Below are 18,255 nucleotides of genomic sequence, written 5' to 3' on the forward strand. Positions count from 1 at the left end.
TGAAAAAAAAAGGATTTTTTTTTATTTTAGTTTTTCGCGGTTTTTCCGCGATTTTCCGCAAATTGGGCAAAAATTGAGATAATATAAGCTTGTGGGTAGTCATTTGGTCCAGAATTGAGAGCTGGTTAAGAAGATACACAGAGTTTGAATTCAAATTTAAATTTTTCGCGCTAAAAATTAAACTGCCGCGCCATCTATCGAAAAACTAAAGAACTAATTTTAGCGGCCATTTTTAAATACCAAGATCAGTAAATACAGTTCAATTTGTCTCCGTCCCTCACTGGTCGGTCAAACGTCACTCGTGTTATTTTAATAATTTAAACCCGAAGATAAATTCAAAATAAATTATCATAGCCCTCGCTCGCTATAAATATCAATCTTGTTGGCTAATAAAATAATAATATAATTTTTAATAAAAAAAAAATTGAGGTTTTTATTAAGTGCAATAAATTTTGAAAAAAAATTTTTTTTATATGGGAATGTTAAATGATTTTATCGTTAACGCGACCTGTCAAGAGGTAGGTAAGTTTTTTAAAATAAAATTTATCATTTTTTAGTTAGTAATTGGCTTTTTTATTAATTAGTTATTTTAATTATCCTTGAGAGCCGCGGAGTGACACGGATATCGATTTTATTTGCACGAGTATATACATGTGTACTCGAGGTCACTGGGACTATCAATTTTCAACTCTCAGATTTAGTCAATAAATTTTCAGGGTCATGAAAATTTTCATTTTTTCAATAGAAAATTTTGGGATTAATTAATAATTGTGTTAGGAACTATTTAAGTCGCTATATCTCCTAAAATAATGGAGATAGACTTAAAAAGTAGGAGTGTTTTGGAAAAGAAATTTCCTAAGCTACAAATTTAATTTCATATAAATTTCTCCTAAAATTGATATTTTAGGAGTTATGACCACTTTTATAGTTCCTAAATAATAATTTGTTAGTTTTTATCAAGTCAACAGTATAAGTGTCTATATCTCCTAAAATATTGAAAATAGACTTAAAAAGTAGGAGTGTTTTGGATAGGAAATTTTCTAAGCTACAATTTTGGTCTCCTATAATTTCCTTCTAAAATCAATATTTTAGGAGTTACACCAATTTTTCCAAAACGACCTCGCAAAATTTAATATTTTCCCCTGCAAAAAAAAAAATTTATCGATCAATTACAAATAAATACTTCCTAAAAAACATCAATCAGAAAAATTACACACGGAAGTGGAAGATTAATTACACTCTGACCTTGTAATTATTCAATAAATTCGCAATGCACTCAAAAAGATTTTTAAAAAATTATTATTATACTTACATTTAATCGGGGACTTAAAAATTTAAAGCAAACACATAATATCATATATAATTGTTTTTTAATTATTATTATCAGTGCAAGTGTCTGATATGGCCGTGAGCTGTATTAAGACTTAGCAGAGACCCCCTGCAATTTTTATTACGTATTAACAGACATGTATGTCTCTTTAAGTCAACTGTGATAATTATAATTATAGTAACAAGTGATAATAAATTCTGTATTTACTCTTTTTTATTATTATTATTATTATTATTATTATTTATTTATTTATCACTTATTATTTTATTATAGAAAAAAAATCACTGATTTTTTATTAAAATTTCATTTATTTTTCAAAAATTCCCGGGTTTTTATATAAAAAATTTAATGAATATTTTTTTATTTTAATAAAAAATTAGTTGACTTTTTTTTTTTTAATTAAAATTAAATATATTTAATTATAAAAATTAAATTATATTTAAATATATATATTTAAAAAAAAAAAAAATAGTTACCTATTAATTAAAATTTTTTGAGATGTATTATTTGACTAAATTAAATGAGTATCTATATTTGAATATGTATATGTAAAAATATAAAGAAAAAATGTATATGAACTCCTGCCAAGAGAAAGCCCTTATTAAACAAAATGATTAAAAATGATTTACATGATTTGACAGGATTAAAAATAATTAAAAAAATAATCATTTTTAATTATATCAAATCATTTGTTTAATCAGGGAGGATACTTCCTGAGAAGGCAATTTTGAAAAAAAAAAAAATTAAAAAATTAAATTTAGTAAATTTTATTCTTGGTTTGGTCAACATTCATCTTGATGTTTTTCTTAAAAAAAAAAAAAAAAAAAAAAAATAATAATTAATAATTAACCATTTAGCATTACCGTATTCCAATGGTAACCTACCGTCAAATATACCTTATTTTAACGATAAGTTATCGTACAATAACGATAAATTAATAAATTACTGTACAATCTCCGTACTTTGCCGTAAAATCTCCGTAATTTAAGGTGTCATACTGTATTACGATAAATCACTGAAGTTAATCAAGTTTCACAATAATTAATCAATCCCGTTGAATATAATTACCTGTAAAATGATATAATAGATTAATTAAAGTCGTTTATAAATATATTTATCCTAGCAAAAATTTGTAATAATTATTTTTTTAAGAAGCTTAAAAAAAATAGTTAATGCAATTTTTTAATATAATTTATTTATTAATTATTGTAATATAATTAAAGTAGAAGGAGCTATTCTTTAATTTCATTTTTATTAATTTAAATAATTAAAAAAAAAGTTAAGAATTTTTTTTAATATAAAAAAAAAAATTATTATCAGCTGAAAATTTTTGATTTTTTTTTATTAATTAAATTACAATTAAAAAGATATTTTTAAAAAATTACACTTAAAGTTTTTTACATGTGAAATTTTTTTTTTTTTTTTATTATTTAATTGAAACTTTATCAATTAAAAATTTATAAAAATTTTAAAATGTCAGCTAACTTCATTTTAATATTTTTTTTTAATTTCTAATTGTTTTAAAAAAAAATGATTAAATGTCGAATTAAATTAAAAAAATTAATTTAATTAAAAAATTGCAAAATAAATAATAAAAAAATTAAAAATTTACCTCAAAAAAAAACCGTTACTAAAATCAGCGTCTATAATCTATAATTAGAAAGAAAACATTAGAGCAGCATATATTATACAACAAGTAACACATTATCAAACTATACGTACCCTGCACCAGACACCAGCACCCGCTCTAAGTTTCAACAAATTAGTACGTTAGTACTATTGAATAAAATTCCTTCCTCTTCCCACTCCCACTCTTCTGCCATTTCATTTTTTAATTTTTTCTCCTCTTCTTCCATCTTCCGTCTCATAATCGCTCATCACTGGCAAGCTGGTCTGCTGGTAAGCACTCGGCTAATTTAGTATAGTGTGTGTGTGTGTGAGTGTCACGTTTTACCAATTGACACTGGAATATAAAATATAAAATATAAAATATATTAGAAAACTATTATTAATTATTATTTTTTATAAGTATTTATTAAACCCGCCATTTTTTTATTAATATTTTAATATAATGCCTTCAAACGTACGTATTTTTCTTTTTAATATTTTTTTCTCAGAATTTTTATTTTTTTACTAAAATTATTTTGTTTTAAATTTTTATTTTTTTTTTTGGAACAAAAAAAAATTTATAAAAAAATAAAAACTGTTAAAATGACAGTTTTTATTTATTTTTTTTTTTTTTTGAGTTACAAAATGTGTAACCTATAAATACTTGTAATTGATTTATTTAGTTCAAGGTCATTGTTAAAAAATATAAAAAATTTTTTAATTTATTAAAAAATTTTTATTTTTTACAATTATTATTATTATTGTTATTATTATAATTATAATTATTATTAAAAATTTTATATGAAATTTATCAGTAAGGTGTACAAAAAAAAATTATAATAATAACATTAATCATAATGCAAAAAAAAATTTTTTTTAATTATTATTATTATTATTATTATTATTATTATTATTCAATTTTGTAACTTAAAAAAAAAGACAATAATAATAATAATAATAATAATAATAATAATAATAAAACAAAAATATTAAAATAACCTAAAATGACCTTGATGTTGACAGTAATCATAAATTAAATTAAAAAAAAATAAATAATATATTCTAATTTAAATTTCATCTAACAATTTTTTTTTTTTTTTTTTTTTTTTTTTTTTTTTTTTTAGGGAGCCGGATACCTGAAGAGAGCAAACAGTGAGCGTCTTCATGAAATATTTGATCAGGTAAATAAATTACTATATTTTATTATACTGAATTAATTATATTATCAGACATATGATAATTTTTTTTTCTTTATTTGTAAATTAAATTAGTTTTAAAAACAATTTATTATAAAAAAAAAATAAATATATGGATTTAAATAAAGTCAAATAAGTTAATTAATTTATAAAAATTTTATTTAATAATCAGAGGTCTAAGGTCTATATTATCGATATTTATATTGATAATTAATTATGTCACGGAATACTACTTAAAGATTATCAATTGGAATTTTTTGAGTAAAAGCAAGAAATTATGTGTTAAGAATAATTTCATTAATTTTTTTTTTTTTTTTTTTTTCCAGTATGCAACTCAAGAAAAAAATGGAGAACGTTTTATGACCCCGTCAGATTTTGTACGAAGTTACCTGGGACTTTATACAGATTCTGACTACAATCCAGATTCAGTGGCTTTACTCGCTGGAATCGTTGATACTTCTAAAGATGGGTAAGTTAATAATTTAAAATAATTAAAATAATAAAATAATAAAATAAATAAAATTACAGACTCATATCATTCGCGGAATTTCAAGCATTTGAAGGATTACTTTGTGTCCCGGATGCGTTGTACAAAACAGCGTTCCAATTGTTCGACACCAATGGAAATGGAATGGTTGCATTTGGTAATAAAAATAACTAAATAAAAAATTAATATAAATAAACAATTAATAAATAAATAAATAAATTACAGACGAGTTCGCTGAGGTGATGAAAAAAACCGAGCTGCATAAAAAAATGCCCTTCAACATGGACAGTAGCTTTATAAAGCTCTACTTCGGCAAGGATCGGAAGCGGCTGATAACCTACGGAGAGTTCAGCCAGTTTCTCCACGACTTCCACGAGGAATACGCTCTGGAAGCCTTCAAGAAGTTCGATAAGGACATGCAAGGGTTTATCTCCATCACGGACTTCCAGGAGATCATGATGAGCATCAAAAGTCACTTGCTGACCAAGGAAGTCAAGGAAAACTTGATCGCTGCAGCAACTACGGGTCATGGAGGTCGTAAGGTAAGATTTACGGTTTTATAAAGTTGATTTTGGGAAAGTAGATGAAATTCTGAGAAAAATGACGCGTCGCACGACCAGATTCGACGTAGGTCGATTTTGATTAATGATCTATAGATCATTTGATTAATTATTAATGCGATTTTTGATAGGAAGAAAGATTAATTAATAAGGGTTGTTGGTACTTATTTTAATCAGGATTTAAAGATCTAGGTCGCAGTATTAATAATTTTTAAAAATACAAAACTTTTTTTTTTCATTAATGATTAATGAACCGATTAATGGGTCTTAGAATTTTTTTAAAAATAAACTAATTAAAAATGATTAATCTTCGATTATTCCCAAGTAAAATGAGCCGTTTCACGGCTCATTTAGTCATAGGTCAATTTTGATTAATGATCTATAGATCATTTGATAAATTATTAACGCGATTTTTTAACTGAAAGCCTAAACACAAATATCAAGTGTAAGTACTCATTTTTCTCAGAATTTCATGATCTAGGTCGCGAAGCTACTCAAAAGTTATTTTAACAGGTGAGCTTCCCGTACTTCATGGCCTTCAACTCTCTCCTAAACAACATGGAGCTCGTGAAAAGAATCTACCTGAATGCGACCAACGGGCACAGATACCAAGAAGTGACCAAGGAGGAGTTCCTGTATTCCGCCCAGATGATGTCCCAGATCACTCCCCTGGAGGTCGACATCCTGTTTCACTTGTGCGACCTGCTTCGGCAAAACACCAAGATTATTTACAACGACCTTGTGGCCATCACTCCGGAGCAATATTTCAAACATATCACCAGGCGGTTGGCGGAAATCAAAGCGGTTTCGGTAAGCATTAAATTTTTTATTAAATAATTAATTATTAATTTATAATTAACAATTATTTTTCAGAGTCCAGCTGACCGTGGAATAGGGACCCAAATTCTGGAGTCAGGTTACAGATTCGTCCTGGGATCCATAGGAGGTGCTGTAGGAGCAACAGCAGTCTATCCTATCGACCTGGTGAAAACGCGAATGCAAAATCAACGCACGGGATCTTTCATTGGGGAGCTCATGTACAGGAATAGTTTTGATTGCTGTAAAAAAGTTATCAGGCACGAAGGATTCTTTGGTTTATATCGAGGTCTTGTTCCTCAATTGATGGGAGTCGCTCCTGAGAAGGCTATCAAGCTCACGGTTAATGATTTTGTTAGAGATAAATTTATGGACAAAAATGGAAACATTGAACTTTTGGGGGAAATTATTTCCGGGGCTTGTGTAAGTAAAAAAAAAAAAAAATTTTTTTTTTGAATTGTGAAAAAAAAAAAATTTTTTTAATTTTGGAAAAAAATTTTTTTTTCCAGGCTGGAGGATCACAAGTAATTTTTACCAACCCCCTGGAGATAGTAAAAATCAGGCTTCAAGTAGCTGGAGAAATTGCGGGGGCTCAAAAAGTTCGTGCATGGACGGTGGTAAAAGAATTGGGACTCTTTGGACTCTACAAGGGAGCAAGAGCTTGTTTACTTCGTGACGTTCCATTCAGCGCAATATACTTCCCGATGTACGCTCACACCAAAGCAAAACTCGCTGATGAAGGAGGTTATAACACGCCGTTATCCTTGCTATGCGCTGGCGCGATAGCTGGAGTTCCTGCCGCAGCGTTAGTGACACCTGCCGACGTTATTAAAACCAGATTGCAGGTTAGTATCTTTTATTTTTTAATAAAAAAGTGATTTAAGGGTGTTTAAATTTTTTGGAGGGGAAAATAAAGGAGGTAGTTAAAAAGTAGACAAAATTCTGAAAAAAATGATGTATCGCAGGACCTGATTCCTCTTGGGTCGATTTTTGATTAATGATCTATAGATCATTTGATAAATTATTAATGCGATTTTTGGTAGGAACAAATATTAATTAGTAAGGGTTGTAGATACTCATTTTAATCAGGATTTAAAAATCTAGGCCGCTGTATTAATCATATTTAAAAATACAAAACTTTTTTTTTTTCATTAATGATTAATGAGGCGATTAATGGGTCTTAAAAATTTTTTAAAAATAAACTAATTAAAAATTATCAATATTCAATAACTCCCGAGTAAAATGAGCCGTCTCATGATTCATTTGGTCGTGGGTCAATTTTTGATGAATTAATCATTTTTTTAAGGTCGTAGCCAGGAAAGGACAGACAACCTACAGCGGGTTGATAGACTGTGCGCGGAAAATTTACCACGAAGAGGGCGCACGAGCCTTCTGGAAAGGCGCAACAGGTATGTATTAACCTTACTCTCACTATTAATTATAATTAAAAACATTTAAGATTAAATAAATACTACGGGTAATTTTTAATTTAAAAAAATTTGTTTCGGTTTATCGGCCCCCTACCCCCACCTTCTACTTTTTATAAATATTTTGGCTAATTACGTCAGTAAGTAATAGTAATTATTATAAATGTTGCCTGGGATTTAATTGTCGTCATTAAAATCTGTGATAATTTTTTGATTTTTTATTTTAATGTAACTAATAAAATTAATATTAATTGATTGAGTATTAATGATGGCATTAATAATTTTAATTATTTTTTTAGCTCGAGTTTTTAGATCTTCGCCGCAATTCGGAGTTACTTTGTTTACGTACGAGTTACTGCAGAGGTTATTTGTCGTCGATTTTGGTGGATCGTGAGTACTTTTTTAATTAATTTTTTTTTTTTGTGGATACTGACCACTACTACCGAAGAAAATTAGTTTGTAAGTTAGTTAAGAGTAGAAAGAGATATTAAAAAAAAAAATTATGTTTTACAGTCGGCCAACAGGGTCTGACTTAAAAGTGCCATCTACCGGAATCGCAGATGATCTAAAATCAAAAAACAGCGACCATATCGGTGGATACGAGGTCGCAGTTCCGATATTTTCAGGGATCGAGACCAAATTTGGACTTAGTTTGCCCCGATTCCAAGCTGCCCCTCGACCAATTCCTAATAAATAAATATATAAAAAATACTAAAAAAAATTTATTATTAAATATTAATTATTAATGTATAAACAAAGTAATATATTTTTTTTGCACCCAGTGCGTTCATTTTTAAATAAAAATATTAATAAATAATACACGAAACCGGTACATATATTGTAAATACAATAAACTGTAATAAATTTATCATTGATAATTAATTCAATTTAATTAAATTTTTTTAGTTTTTTGGAATATTTCCTCTGGAAAATTTTTTTGGGCTGGAATAAGGTGGGTAGGCTTTAAGATTATTTTATTCCGAGTGAAATGATGTGTCGCACGACCCATTTGGTCGCAGGTCGATTTTGATTAATGATCTATAGATCATTTGATAAATTATTAACGCGATTTTTTCAAAGAAGGAAGAATGGCCAATAAGGGTTGTAGGTATTCATTTTACTCAGGATTTAAAGATTTAGGTCGCAGGCGCTATAATTCTTATAAAAAAAAATTTTATCAAGACTAAACTGTTTAATCATAAAATATATTTCATTAAGATAACAGAAAATTTATCTACTAAAAATCAGTCACGCGATTTTAAGTAGTAAAAAATATTGTACATTGCGTCGACGTGCAAATCTCTGACATAAATTCCTTCTGACCCCAGCTCGGTAGGTTCGATTTCTTCTGGACCGAAAACTCGTCGAATTTCTTCGTCATCAATCGCCGACTGTTCCATCTCGTCGACTAGCGATTTTCGTGAATCAATCGCTGGAGGCAGGCTCGAAATCGCCGAGTTTACCGATTTATCTTCATCTAAATCGCAGGTGGATTCTGACAGACCTTCTGTAGCTAAAAATTGAAAGCTCAATTGTATTCATATCTAGAAATCTTTTCAAACATTCTGCAAGCTTGCAAGAAATAATTAATATAGAAGCTTCAAATTTTTAGGGAACAATAAGTAAGCTCTTAAGAATTCAAAAACATGGGATCTATTACAAAAGCTCTCCATTTAAAGCTCCGACTGAAAGCTCTGTCATTTTTTTTAACTCAGGAGCGAATTCTAGAAATGATAATTTTTGTCAAGCTTTGAGGTTGCAAGCTCGCAAGAAGTAATCAATATAAATGCTCCAAATTTTGAGGGCTTGTTAATTAAACATCGAGGAACCCAAAAATCTGTGAGCTTTCAAGAAATCTTCAAGTTAAAGGTTGAGCTTGCAAGCTCGACTGTTTTTAGAATCAGAAAAAAAATTTCAGAAAATTGAAATTTTGGATCAAAATATTTTTTTTCCGAGCTTTGAAAGCTTACCACACAACGCAGGGTAAGTTGCCGACGGTGGGAACTCCTCGGGACAGTTATACTCCCCTTTGATATACGGCAGAGTTTTCAAGGAATTTCCTCTGTAAAATTGTTAGTTATTTTAGAATTTTATTTTACCGATTGAATATAAATAATTTGACTAATGTTACTTACCCGACGGCGTAATTACAGACGTACAGTCGGTAAGTTACCCCTTGAGATCGATATCTAGAGAACCCGCAGCCGACTAGATAGGTGTTTGCCCACGCAAGCTTAGACGATTCCCGGAAAATAAAAAAAGTTTGATTTAACACAAATACAATTATTTTTTTTTTTTTTTTATTTACTAACCTGAGTATAGTGTCCAGATGTCGCGATATCTGTAGGGTTGATAGGGTTGAAGTTGAAGGACTCGTTCTCGTCAAACCACTTCTTTATCTGCTTCACGAAGTCCTTCTTCGTCGGCGGTTTTTTTGCACGGCTTCGAGTTATTCCGATATTTTGACCCACTTTTTTGAATCGCCCTGTTGCAAAAAATAATTAAATAATTTGTTGAATTTTTAAAAGAATTTTCTTACCAACGCGACGTTCATCTTCGGGATTGTGAGCAAATGTACAGTAATTAGCCCATTCTTGAGCGCCTTTTGCTAGTTCTTCATCCCAGTACTTTAATAAATAAATCGATTAAAAATAGAAATATTAGTGAACATTTTTCGTTAAGTCAACACTATATAGGTAGCTATATCTTCTAAAATATTGACGATAGACTTAAAAAGTAGGAGTGTTTTGGATAGGAAATTTCCTAAGCTACAATTTTCCTAAACTTAATATTTTAAGAGTTATCGCCACTTTTCTGCAATCTTCCATAAATTTCAAAATTTTCTTCTTCCTCAACAATAACGCTTACATCTAAAATAATAACAACAATACCAAGAAACAGGGTTTCATTTAATGAAATGTGGTTTGTTGGAACTGTCAGACACATTACTCTAATCACTGCTGCGGTTTTCCATGCACATACACATGTATATATTTATTTTCCGTCCTATATGCATACATACATATCATCATCCATATGTAAATACATACATCTACAAAGTACATATATTATTCCTGCATTTAAATATATATAACAACATTTCCGGTCGATTGAACGTGAATTTCCACAATTTGCATATTTCAAATTACACGGCCATATATATATGTATTGAAAATTTCAGATTAAATATTGGAAAATTAATTAAAAAATTCTTACCAATTCTCTCATATTTTCTGCCGGAGGCTGTCCGTCAACTACTCCACTAGCTATTAAATTTCTTAGCTCATTATGTTTTTTTAAAATTTCATTTTTTAATTCACAAGAAATTCCTCCAGTTTCTATAAAAAAAAAAAAAAAAATTAATTATTAATGAACAAATAAAGGAATATTTCCGCTGGATAATTTTTTATGGTGAAATAAGGTAGCTAGGCTTTAAGATTATTTTATTCTGAGTGAAATGATGTGTCGCACGACCCATTTAGCCGCAGGTCGATTTTTATTAATGATCTATAGATCATTTAATTAATTATTAATGCGATTTTTAGTGGGAACAAATATTAATTAATAAGGGTTGTAGGTACTTATTTTAACCAGGATTTAAAGATCTAGGTCGCAGTATTAATAATTTTTAAAAATACAAAACTTTTCTTTTTCATTAATGATTAATGAGGCGATTAATGGATCTAGAAATTTTTTTAAAAATAAACTAATTAAAAATTGTTAATCTTTGATAACTCCCGAGTAAAACGAGCCGTCTCATGATTCATTCGGTCGTAAGTCAATTTTGATTAATGATCTATAGATCATTTGATAAATTATTAACGCGATTTTTTGACTCAAAGCTGAAAGACGAATATCAAGTGTGAGTACTCATTTTTCTCAGAATTTCAGGACCTATGTCGCGATGCTACTTAAAAGTCTAACACATGAGCTTGCCAAATTTTTTTTTTGTTACAAAAAAAATATAACAAAGTAAGACTTACCTAAAACTTCAACTCCAGGACAATAAGTTTTCATTCCATCGATTTTCAAAATAAAAATCGCAAATAATATATAAATTCTTACCAAAAAAAATTTGACCATCATTTTGAAAAAAATTTATACTAATTAAATTTTTGACTTGAACAAACTCCGCTAGCTGCCCGAAGATCCGCAGTTATATTTCCCGCGAAGCTCGTTAAATCAGAATTTACGATCCCGGTAATTAATTTGTCTTGTTCTTTGTAATTAACGATAGTTTGATTGTTTGGTTGGAAATTAAAAGTACAAGGGTCATTAAAACTAAACATGCTGCTTTTTTGTTACGGTTATAATTGATTTAGTCATCAGTTTTATTTTTATTTTTTATTAATAGCTCGCGTTAATTACAGTTGATTTTTCTAACATTGTTATTGCTATTTTAAACTCTAGAGATGCGGGAGCTTGTGTAATTAATTAACTTATTGAATTTTATTATTATTGGGATATTAATTGAAAAGGGATATAAATAGTTTTGAAAGGTTACAATAATTGTTTCAGGGGTGAGGAGTTATCATTGTGAGTTAATGTAATAATTATAAGTGAGAAAATTATAAGAATACAAAATTGTAGCTTAGGAAATTTCCTATAAAAAACGTCTTGGTACTTCAACCCTATCTTCAATATTTTCGGTGATACAGCTTGTAGAAAAAAAATTTTAAGACTCATATATAATTCTTCTAAATCTGATAATTATCAAACTAATAACAATAACAATTCAATAGCCGTATCCGCAGAGCGCGCCGAGATAATAATAGTTCCCGCGAGCTGAAACATAATTTCCACAATAAGATCAACTTTTTTTTCCTCCTTTCCATTATCAAACTTTTTAATCAACTTACAACACAGTCCGGCGTATCTGTTGGAGTAAGATAACCCGTAGTTGCCGCAGGAGGGCTGCCCAGATTGATATGGCGGGTAGCCAAGAACGTTTCCGCTGAAAAATTCATTTTCTATTTTCCATATTCTGAATTGCATATAAATCTACTCAATCTCTATAAAAAAAAAAAATTCTTTTTTTATACCTCGGTCCATAATTGCAGACGTAGTTTTTAGTGTACCCCTTCGCGGGATCGTAGTAGAAAGAATATCCACAGCCGATTAAAAAAGTATCGCTCCATACAATCTAAAAAAAAAAAAATTAAAAATATTAATATTGATTTTCAGTCATAAAAAAAAAATGTCATTCATTTTTTGATTAGATATTCTTATTGGCTATTAAATTCTCTATAAGTGCATTTTTTTATTTTTTCAATCCGACGTAGGTAAAAAAATTGAATTGGCGAGTTGCGAAAGTCGATAAAGTATTATTGGGAAAGTTTAGGGTTCGATCCTGGGTCGGGGTTTTTTTTTTTTTTTTTTTTTTTTTTAATTAATCTATATTATTAAAAGAAAAATAAAAATATTTACTTGTGTAAAGTGCCCCGAAGATCTCGGTATTCCCGTTTGAAAAAATTGAACTTCGTTAAACCACCCGGAAATTTGTCTCCGCCAATTCGGCTCTGCGTCAAAAGGCCCCGGGGGCCTTGTGGTCCAAGTTCGGGCAATATTTTGTCCCACCGCGAATCTTCCTAAAAAAAAATAAATTTTTAATTTTCAATTATTTATTTATTAATTAAAAATTAATTAATTGAACTCACGAACGTGGCGATTAGTATCGTGGGACTCCGGGCAGGTTTCGGCCCATTTTTGCGCAATAGAAGCGAGCTCGTCATCCCAAACCTGAAATTATAGCGACAGTAATGGTGATAATAAATAATGGAAGAGCAGACATGTTAACAGGAAAATTTAAGGGGATTTAAATGTACAGTTTAAGCCGTTAATGCATTTGCTGTTTCGTTTATTTTGGGAGATTAAATGGGTGAGCATTAAAAAAAAAAGAGCTGATAATTAAATGGGCTATATTTCCTAAAATATTGAATTTAGCTCCATAGTATAGAAAAATTGTCGATAAGAAATTTCCTAGGCTACAATTTTTTATTCTTAAAAATTTCTCCTAAAATCAATATTTTAGGAGTTATGACTACTTTTATAGCTCCTAAATAATGTATTTTTATTTTTTCCTCAGTTAACACTATAAGTTCCTATATCTCTTAAAATATTGAAAGTAGATCTAAAAAATAGGAGTGTTTTGGATAGAAAATTTCTTAAGCTACAATTTTAATCTCCTATAATTTTCTTCTAAAATCAATATTTTAGGAATTATGGCCAATTTTATAGTTCCTAAACAATAATTTTTAATTTTCTACTTCCTAGTCCCTATTAAAATTTCTATATCTCCTAAAATATTGAAAATAAACCTAAAAAGTAGAAGTGTTTTGGATAGGAAATTTCCTAAGCTATAATTTTCTCCTAAAATCATTATTTTAGGAGTTATCGCCATTTTTATAGTAACTAAATTATTTACGACTTAAAAAATTTTTTCTTTGTTTTTTCCAACAATAATAATAATCATCCTAATGTTTTAAAAAATTAAAGTAATTTTTAAAGTAAAGTACATTAAATAAGCCACGTGGCATTGGAATTTTTGTACTAATTACTTTAATACCAATTTTATTAGAAGATAAAGAAAAAAATGAGCTAATAATGGAATTGAGGGTTATTTAAAAGATAAATTAATTTTACAAAGAACTTATTCTTTCCATCAATCGTTAGTTCCCCGATTTAGAAGCAAGTAATAAAATAAAAATGTGTAAATTATTTTTAATGTCGTTAATTTTAACGGCAAGCTTGTCTTTGTCTTTTTCAACGAATAATTCTAATTATGAAGAAAATAATGAATTATACGAATTGCTATTATCTGGAAGTGATCTGGATGTGCATAAATTCGCGGGAGATGGCTGGAAAAAATTAGTCGCTGAAGGAAGAACCAGAGGAGTGAGAGACAGGCATAATTTTTACGTCCAGTGTGCAAGAGTTCAAATTATTGGAACTGAAAGAAGATACACTATACTTGTTATGTACAGCCGCGGCTCTTCCAACGATCCGTTACATTGTATGTTAATTATTATGACGAATCAAACGGAGCCTTTGAGTATTAATTGTTACACGGGAGATCTTACAGTATGTATAAGTCCTTGATAAAATTTCATCCTTTTTAACAAAAAAATCCTTACGGAAAATCAGCCGGAATTACGATCATAATTATAATTGGGGGTTTGTTTTAGGATTATCGCTATCCAGAAGAAACCCAGCAACGTTGGCAGTGGTCCCTCTTATACAGAGACAATCGAATCTGTCTTAGATAAAACCCTAGGAATCTCGGATAAATTTTTATAGGAATTCTTTATCGGAAAATATTACCGTCATTATCACGAAATATCGTATTGAATTATTTTATAGCGATAACTCCTAGAATATTAAAAATAGACCCATAGTATAATTGATAGGAAACATTTTTGATAGGAAATTTCCTAAGCTACAATTTTCCATTCTTATAATTTTCTCCTAAAATCAATATTTTAGGAGTTACAGCCACTTTAATATTTCCTAAACACTGAAATTTTATTTTTTAGGAAGCCAATACTATATAAGTGGCTATATCTCCTAAAATATTGAAAATAGACCTAAAAAGTAGGAGTGTCTTAGGATCGGAAATTTCCTAAGCTACAATTTTCCATTCCTACAATTTTCTCCTAAAATCAATATTTTAGGAGTTATAGTAATTTTTACAGCACATAATATATAATTACTAATTAACTTAAAATTTTTTTACCATTTCCATCATATTTGTCGCGGGCGGCTGGCCATGTACTTGCCCTAATGCTATTAACTGCCGTAATCGATTATGCTCATCCAATATCGTCTGCTTATCTTGACACGAAACAGCTCCCGCTTCTGTAAATTCAAACCAAAATCATAAATTGCGATCAAAAAAATTCAAAAAATAAATAAATATGTCATTAACTTAAATTTCCCACGGCCTAATAGCGATCTACAATAGACGTAACGCCTATCAGCCGTGCCCTCTAATTTCCGTATTATTTTTTTTCTCCTTTTATTTATTTTCATTTAAATAAACACGAATTGAAGCAGAAAGATACTTAAATGAATAAATAAATAAATATAAAATATTTGGCATTAAACAAAGCCTTTAAGAAGCGCTTGACCCGTTAAGATCCCCTGAATTACGTTCATGTCGCATTAGTTTATTCACACGATATTTAATACTCTATTTCTTCTTTATTTATTTATAAATAACAATAATAATATTGTTAAGGCAAGAATTATTATAATCTTTCATATTTCATTGTGTCAGCTCTACTTTATAAAGTTACTATATCTCTTGAAATATTAAAAATAGACCGAAAGTATATAAACATTTTTTATAGGAAATTTAGTAAGCTACAATTTTTGATTCCTATGAATTTTTCCTAAAATCAATATTTTAGGAGTTATAGCCACTTTTATAACTCCTAGACAATGATTTTTTAATTTTTAGGAAGTCAACACTATAAAAGTTCCTATATCTCCTAAAATATTGAAGATAGACCTAAAAAGTAGGAGTGTTTTAGTTAGGAAATTTCCTAAGCTACAATTTTTTATTCCTACAATTTTCTTCTAAAATCAATATTTTAGGAGTTACAGCCATTTTTGTAGTAACAAAATAATAAAATGACATATTTAATATATTTTAAAATTATTATTAATTATTTCTAAATAAAAAAAAAATACTTACTAAGAACGCTTTTTCCAAAACAAGCGTAGGTAACAGAGAAAATTCCACAAACAATGAAAACACCGTAGAAATTCATTTTTGATCGATGGAATTTTACGATGAAAAATGTGATCGGAGTTTGAAGAACACTCTGTGGTTTTACAAAAAAAAAAAAATTAAAAAAACGGTAGGACGGAATGTGTCGACAGGTTTGTCAACTAATGGACCGCGGATAAAATTCACCGGCTTTATATCACTTTGCTCCGGGTGTATCAAGGTGAAGCTGAATAAATGCTGGGTGTGTTGCTATTAGATTTTTTTTATGTATTTTAGGCCTCTGATAGCAAAAAGAAAATTTAGTTATAGTTTTAATACACTTAGCTTACAACTTTTTATTTTTTAACAAGTCAACACTATTTAAATGGCTATATCTCCTAAAATATTTAAGATAGACCTAAAAAGTAGAAGTATTTTGGATAGGAAATTTCCTGAGCTACAAATTTCAATTCTTATAATTTTCTCTTAAAATCAATATTTTAGGAGTTATCATCACTTTTACATCATAAACCTTAAATTATCCAAAAAATTCAACTTTAACATAAAAAAATTGACTAATTCCCCGCGAATAATTAAAATTTAAAAATCCATCCTAAAAATTTATTGCAGTTTAGACAAAAAGGAAGGAACCTACACCAGTCCAGGTCATTTGCTAGCGCTAATTAATAGCAGTAATTAATTCTTCGCTAACTCTGAGCACGACTGGAAAATTCATTCATTCTATTTTCTCTCTCTTTCTCTTATTTTCTAGACTGATGCATAAATAATCTCCCCTCTACTCCCTCTACCCCCTCCCTTTGCAATTAAACATATTCTTCTTAGTAAAATATAATTATTATTATTATTATTATTATAAATAATAATAATAATAATAATAATAATTAAATTAAAAAAATCGTTGACAAATAATTGTTGGGCAGACCAACGAGCTCTATTGTCCGGGCCCATAATTTCATTGCAAGGCTTGGACTTGACGCGTACAGAGATGGCGCTGTTGTATCGCAGTTTCTAAAGAAATTAAAAAAAATTTTTTTTAATTTACAATTTTTTTAGTTATTAAAAATATAAATTATAAATACATATAATAAAGCCCGGTTTCGTCGGCAACTTGAGGACTCGTTGCACAGTAGATGGTAGTTCCCGCACCCTGTCGCGTGTTTTTTAACAGTGGATTGATCAGACTTGATATCTCCGCGGGAAAAAAGTCGTCGAATAATTTTGTTCGGACTATTGTAGGGTCCGCGGTGTACACGTGGATGTTTGAAACGCTGATATCTGGAAAAATATTGGAGATAAGGTTATGGTATAGTAGAGTTTTTTGTAGGAAATTTCTTAAGCTACAATTTTTGATTCCTATGATTTTCTCCTAAAATCAATATTTTAGGAGTTATCGCCACTTTTATACCTAAATTTCAATTTTTTTTATTTCCTATTAAGTCAACACTACTTAAGTTCCTATATCTCCTAAAATATTGAAGATAGAAGTGAAGTACTAAGACATTTTCCATAGGAAATTTCCTAAGATACAATTTTCCATTCTTATAAATTTTTCTTAAAATCAATACTTTAGGAATTATAGCCACTTTTCCACCTAAAAGATAAAAACCACCATACTTAACCTTCAAATTTCCTCGCTAACTCATTTCCAAACAGCGTCATGGCGAGTTTACTTTGAGAATACGCTGCCCAGACATTAAACTGCTCGTATTCCAAATTAAGATCCTCAAAGTTGATTTTTCCGACTGGAAAAATCCAAAAATTCTCTTAAATTATTTAAAATTATTGAAATAAAAATTTTAAAAATGACTTTAATTACCGAAATGAAGCAGAGAGGACAAATTAATAATTCTCGCGTGGTCGGACCTCGACAGAGAGGGCAGCAGGTGCATGGTGAACAAAAATGGCGATAAGTAGTTCGTCTGGAGATGAGTTTCGAAGCCATCTTTAGATTTTTTGAACTCGCGAACTACAATTCCAGCATTGTTGATCAAAATGTCGATCCGCGAGAACTCCAAGGCAATTTTTTCCGCGCATGCGCGGACGCTGGAGAAGTCATTGAGGTCCAGTTGATAAATAATCACCCTGGCAGACCTTGAAAAT

The 18,255-nt window shown here is 29.3% G+C and overlaps 3 protein-coding genes and 1 long non-coding RNA gene across 13 annotated transcripts in view; 1 reads left to right on the forward strand and 3 right to left on the reverse strand.

Moving 5' to 3' along the window:
* The first annotated feature begins 301 nt into the window (after window positions 1-301).
* Aralar1 (calcium-binding mitochondrial carrier protein Aralar1) overlaps window positions 302-18,255 on the forward strand; it is a 28,738-nt gene continuing 10,784 nt past the window's right edge. Inside the window, exons 1-11 of one of the 6 annotated variants that reach the window (XM_074239663.1) lie at window positions 302-518; window positions 4,063-4,119; window positions 4,461-4,603; window positions 4,663-4,778; window positions 4,847-5,163; window positions 5,695-5,991; window positions 6,055-6,420; window positions 6,507-6,842; window positions 7,304-7,406; window positions 7,724-7,814; window positions 8,331-8,376. In XM_074239663.1, coding sequence (XP_074095764.1) covers window positions 474-518; window positions 4,063-4,119; window positions 4,461-4,603; window positions 4,663-4,778; window positions 4,847-5,163; window positions 5,695-5,991; window positions 6,055-6,420; window positions 6,507-6,842; window positions 7,304-7,406; window positions 7,724-7,814; window positions 8,331-8,376 — 1,917 coding nt within the window. In that variant the 5' untranslated portion in view covers window positions 302-473. The other 5 variants (XM_074239665.1, XM_074239667.1, XM_074239668.1 and 2 more) reach the window with 5 other exon arrangements.
* On the reverse strand, window positions 532-3,191 carry LOC141525274 (uncharacterized). Of its 3 annotated transcripts, none has more exons than XR_012478832.1 (3): window positions 2,943-3,151; window positions 2,215-2,398; window positions 532-1,438 (listed from the first exon to the last, which is right to left on the reverse strand). It is a non-coding gene; the product is annotated as an uncharacterized LOC141525274 (long non-coding RNA). The 3 variants fall into 3 exon arrangements; XR_012478833.1 differs by lacking the exon at window positions 532-1,438 and adding an exon at window positions 1,823-2,135; XR_012478831.1 differs by lacking the exon at window positions 532-1,438 and having other exon boundaries at window positions 2,227-2,398; window positions 2,943-2,980; window positions 3,053-3,191.
* Window positions 8,654-16,243, reverse strand: LOC141525341 (uncharacterized). Its single transcript, XM_074239792.1, has 14 exons — window positions 16,120-16,243; window positions 15,157-15,278; window positions 13,082-13,163; window positions 12,852-13,012; window positions 12,467-12,567; window positions 12,284-12,378; window positions 12,163-12,209; window positions 11,408-11,510; window positions 10,641-10,762; window positions 9,964-10,051; window positions 9,737-9,909; window positions 9,560-9,657; window positions 9,395-9,486; window positions 8,654-8,937 (listed from the first exon to the last, which is right to left on the reverse strand). Exons 1-14 carry the CDS (start codon window positions 16,193-16,195, stop codon window positions 8,669-8,671), a joined length of 1,629 nt encoding a protein of 542 aa, XP_074095893.1. The 5' UTR covers window positions 16,196-16,243; the 3' UTR covers window positions 8,654-8,668.
* Window positions 17,029-18,255, reverse strand: part of LOC141525267 (retinol dehydrogenase 12-like) — a 44,891-nt gene continuing 43,664 nt past the window's right edge. For all 3 annotated transcript variants that reach the window (XM_074239674.1, XM_074239673.1, XM_074239672.1), the window contains exons 3-6: window positions 17,972-18,246; window positions 17,775-17,897; window positions 17,235-17,430; window positions 17,029-17,163 (exon numbers count right to left, since the gene is read on the reverse strand). In XM_074239674.1, coding sequence (XP_074095775.1) covers window positions 17,037-17,163; window positions 17,235-17,430; window positions 17,775-17,897; window positions 17,972-18,246 — 721 coding nt within the window. In that variant the 3' untranslated portion in view covers window positions 17,029-17,036. The remainder of the gene's footprint in view (window positions 17,164-17,234; window positions 17,431-17,774; window positions 17,898-17,971; window positions 18,247-18,255) is intronic.

This window comes from Cotesia typhae, unplaced genomic scaffold (assembly GCF_013202065.1).
Source record: "Cotesia typhae breed Kobodo isofemale line unplaced genomic scaffold, CoteBio_Ctyphae contig_26, whole genome shotgun sequence".
NCBI classification, from domain to species: domain Eukaryota; kingdom Metazoa; phylum Arthropoda; class Insecta; order Hymenoptera; family Braconidae; genus Cotesia; species Cotesia typhae.

Excerpts from the sequence above, each read along its gene's own strand:
- LOC141525341 (XM_074239792.1), bottom strand. The coding sequence starts at position 16,195 with ATGAATTTCTACGGTGTTTTCATTGTTTGTGGAATTTTCTCTGTTACC. Across the intron at positions 13,013-13,081 it reads CGATACTAATCGCCACGTTC|GAAGATTCGCGGTGGGACAA; the intron begins GTGAGTTCAATT and ends ATTTTTTTTTAG. Across the intron at positions 9,487-9,559 it reads GTCTGTAATTACGCCGTCGG|AGGAAATTCCTTGAAAACTC; the intron begins GTAAGTAACATT and ends ACAATTTTACAG.